The sequence below is a fragment of the Paramisgurnus dabryanus genome, chromosome 10 (genome assembly GCF_030506205.2).
Source record: "Paramisgurnus dabryanus chromosome 10, PD_genome_1.1, whole genome shotgun sequence".
NCBI classification, from domain to species: Eukaryota; Metazoa; Chordata; class Actinopteri; order Cypriniformes; family Cobitidae; genus Paramisgurnus; species Paramisgurnus dabryanus.
In genome coordinates this window covers 4,675,912-4,679,983 of record NC_133346.1, presented here as the reverse complement: position 1 = coordinate 4,679,983, position 4,072 = coordinate 4,675,912, and the positions used below count along the sequence as shown (strand labels likewise).

The 4,072-nt window shown below is 39.1% G+C and overlaps 1 protein-coding gene across 3 annotated transcripts in view; it reads left to right on the top strand.

The window, feature by feature from the left end:
• The first annotated feature begins 704 nt into the window (after positions 1-704).
• setd1ba (SET domain containing 1B, histone lysine methyltransferase a) overlaps positions 705-4,072 on the top strand; it is a 16,456-nt gene continuing 13,088 nt past the window's right edge. For 2 of the 3 annotated variants that reach the window (XM_065261843.2, XM_065261827.2), the window contains exons 1-3: positions 3,082-3,375; positions 3,533-3,681; positions 3,969-4,067. In XM_065261843.2, coding sequence (XP_065117915.1) covers positions 3,315-3,375; positions 3,533-3,681; positions 3,969-4,067 — 309 coding nt within the window. In that variant the 5' untranslated portion in view covers positions 3,082-3,314. Of the gene's footprint in view, positions 846-1,265; positions 1,388-3,081; positions 3,376-3,532; positions 3,682-3,968; positions 4,068-4,072 lie in introns of those variants that run through there. The other variant, XM_065261836.1, reaches the window with a different exon arrangement.

Genomic DNA, 4,072 nt, shown 5'->3' with positions numbered 1-4,072 from the left:
GCGCAACGTTGATAAATTGGACCTGCAGTCGTCCCAAGCACACACAAAAGGGGGGACATCAAAGACAACGACCATCTGATGATGAGATGTTTGGGTAACTAATCGACACGCCTTTACACTTGTACTAATAGCCTATGCAAAATAACATTACCGCCAATTGTGCAAAACACGACAATTTGCACACAGCATGTGTTGCAAAAAAAGAATGTGACATTCACAAAAGATCTGAGATACCTATAGCGCCCCACAAAAACCCCAAAGTGTTCCTTTGTGCGCAATCCTGGTTTTATTTTCTCCTGCGTGCTTCACGTCAAATGATCCTCTGACGAATAAACTGCACCGAATGTTCTCGAAAGGGGGAAGACAGAGAACAGAGGGTTGAATATTCCTGTTGTGCTTGCTGATTGAAATACCACACAGTGCACAGAGTCTTTCTCCGACCTTAAATGGTTAGGTGGGTGCAGTTATATCCCGGACCCGTGGCATGCGTCCAAAGTCTCAGATTACTGCGTGTTTGTGCCACAGGGTTTCCAGCGCTTTGCACAGCGCGGACGTCGAGTGCGCTTTTACGCAGAAGATATTACTGCTCAGATAAGACAGTTTTATGCAATATCCTGCCTTCTCAAACATGAAAGCATTCTGCGTACTAAGCTTGTTTGTTTGTGAGCATGTCACATTTGTTAAAACGACCGACAACAACCTCGCCCATATATGGCGCAGCAGCCGTCCTCTCCACAATGATGTCCTTTGTGTGAAGAAGCCATTTTGAGAATGAGAACAGCAGAGAAGCCATTAAACTACACAGGCTGTTTCTGAGGGCTTTGGACATTGTTCAGCACAAAAAGGTGTCTGGAATATTGACATATTGAATATTTTTACACGTGTATCCATTTTGTTAACAATAAATCCCCAGTTAAACCAGAGCAGTAAAATTTGTGATAAGTTTTGTTTTAAATGTTACCTGTAAAAACAATGTTCCCAAGTATTTCTAATATACACAGAAGGTATAGAAACGATTACCTTCGGAATAAAAACGTGTGGATGGTATTTTCTCTCCTCTGAATGATGAAGAGCGAATGAATTTCTCTTGTCATCCTGTCTTCAGGAAGAGAAAGAGAGGGGGATTGTTTGCATATTGCAATATGTAAAAGTGCCTCAAGATTTTCAGAAGGTCCACACGTTAGTGACTGCGTAGTTGTGTCAAATGATGAATTATTTTGAAAAGCCAAGTCAGAAAATTGTTATTGTTGTTTTCTTCCTTTTAGGCGTCGCAACCCAACCCCCTTCTTTAAAACCAGTGTGAAAGGATCCGACGATGGGAATCAAAATGTTCCTCTTTCTTCTTCGGCGTATAGGCCTGATAAAATTATTGCAACAGAATGTTAAGGTAAATATCTCTGTTAGTGTATTAATGATCAATGTGTGTTTTAAGTTGTATTTGCATAGACTTTACATTTTTTCCAACATGTAACTATGTTGTTAAGAGACTAAATGCATTATGAAATGAATGCGTGCCCTTGGCGCAAGGTCAAATATACAGTGTTGCCTAACAGCATACACTTAATGAAATGTCAGTTAACTAAAGGATTTCCAGTCTAGAAATGCAAAATTCCCATTTTTTGTCTCGCCATAGGAGAAAAAAAACAAGGTGACTTCATTTTTTTTTGTTTTAACTAATGTGTAAAAATTGTGTCTCATTTGAAAAATAAAATTAGTACTGTTTAAAAAGTCAGGCAAAACAGGGGTGAGCATTAACACCCATAAACCCTAATCAATCATACCTGTGATTCAGCAATTTTGTAAAAGGCCAATCGTCCTTTCTCTCTATGGCCTGCCTTGTTTGCTGAAATGTGAGAAGCAGTCCATTTAAATTGATGTATGTACATATTAAAAAAACAAGCATGCAGCTAAATGTACTGAAGACAAAGGCTGACTCACAACTAATGACATTCATCTTCAGGGATCACTAAAAACGAAATAATCCAGTCAAATGACAATAAAGTTACAATAAAATACTTCAGTTTAATTAGCAATAAAACAGCTTTACCTGCAGCTAAATAAGCAAAGACAATAAAGATTAACTTACTTATGGATTAATGCAACCCAAACCCCTGAACAAGATAGGGCCTTAAAAGCAGTTGATAACTTTCATGTGATTTTTTTCTTTTCTTTTTAAACATTGTAGTTAGTCATACAAATCAAATAGTTTATTAAGTAGCATTTTACTAAATAATAAAATGCTGTTATATGGGTGTGCCATGACCTAGTTTGCTGGGACAAAGATGGTTTCCAGGAAGAGAAAAAAAGTTAAAAATATCAAAGGGATATCAATCCAACATTTTATCTTCCTTCTTCTCAGATCCTGTAAAGAGAAACACTGTAATGTATTAAATAGTCCATAAAAGGCTGATGAAATCAAGATTTAGATCCCTTTAGGAACAAAGGAAACCCATTTTGGCCATTGAGTTCCAATGTAGAAGAAAATGGCTGCGCCTGCATTCAGCCTTCTTTCTGCTCTCTCTAGGAAGAACTGAAGGCTGTGCTTCTAATAGTGAAATCTAACATGGTGCTTCAATCTGATTGGCCAGCGAGAGAACTGCTGTTAACCAGCCAATTGCCCAAGCACCGCAGAATATCAAACAATGTTCAAACCCTAGGAAACATTGAGACGTGTTACAACTATTCCTGCAATCATAAAACATTAGATATTTAAACAGAATTTTAGTAAAGCTTCAAACACTTGGTGAAGTCTCTTTAAAGCTTATTTAACAAACAAACGCTAAATGCGCAGCATATATTAAAACATATTCCTTAAAAATGTTTGAATGGACGCCATATTTTGTTTTAGTTATAAACTAAATCGTTTCGATTTCGGAGCGTGTCCTAATTCGGTTTAAACAACCTTCCCTGCGTTGGTCCTCCATGTCCATCTTGTATTTAACGTCCATGTAAATCTATCAAGCAGATTCGACGCGATTTACACCTTTGTTTTTTTGTTCAAAATTTAACAAATGGCTACTTTCCACTCAGGCGTCGCACTTAAATCCATGTCTGTGTATTAAAAACGTCCACGTGAAATGAGTTTTTTGGTATTGAAATGAAAAATAAGAATATGAACGTGCGTGACGAAAGTGCCGCCACGGCGGAAGGTTGTGATAGTGGTGTATTGTGGGAGAGACAGAAACCCCAGACTAGAGGCACACAATATGTGTTGGCTCGCAAAAAGGTGGCAGTATCTTTAAAATCATGTAATGTGGTTGGCGAAACGTTGAAGATCTAGCCGTTTTACGCAAAACTACTCGATCGGCCACAAAATGTCCAGACCTGGAGAAAGAATTAAGCTCAATGAAGATCACGGTAGAAGAGAGAGTTCAAGTAAGCCTTCTCTTTTTTTCTTCCTATGTAATGTCTGTTTCGGTGACTGGGCTTCGCTTCTAACCCCCCATTTTCTACAACGTACTATTTGTGTGCAATTATTAATTTTTGCGCCTTGTCAGTCTAACGAATTATATCTTCTGTTCTGTGCTCGCAGGTTTGGCGAACGGAATGGACAACAGCCATCCAGGCTGTAATTCGGGAGAGAAGCGACATTGGAGAAGTTATAAGTTGATTATTGACCCAGCGTTGAAAAAGGGACAGCACAAACTATATCGCTACGATGGGCACCACTTCAACGGGCCGGTAAGTGAAACCAGCCGTTACAGTGTTTCGCAAAACGGATACATTGGCACGCTGTTGGTGAACGTATTGTTGCGCTGAATGGATACAAAGTAACGCGCAGCAACAACTGACACAGGACATCAAAGAGTTCAACCACAGCCAAACTTTTACTACTGGCCACTCGTTTTAAATCTAACATGTTTTCCAATAACTCCAACTCGACCGGTGACTGAGCTTGAACTCGTTAGGTTGAGCAAACTTCCTCAAGTAAAGTGTTTAGAAATCATTACGTGTTGTTTTGTTTACAGAATCCCGGAATGTCACCAGTGGATATGGTTAGAGACCCGAGAATCGGTCGGCTTTGGACGAAGTACAAGGAGACTGATCTCCCGGTTCCTAAATTTAAGGTATT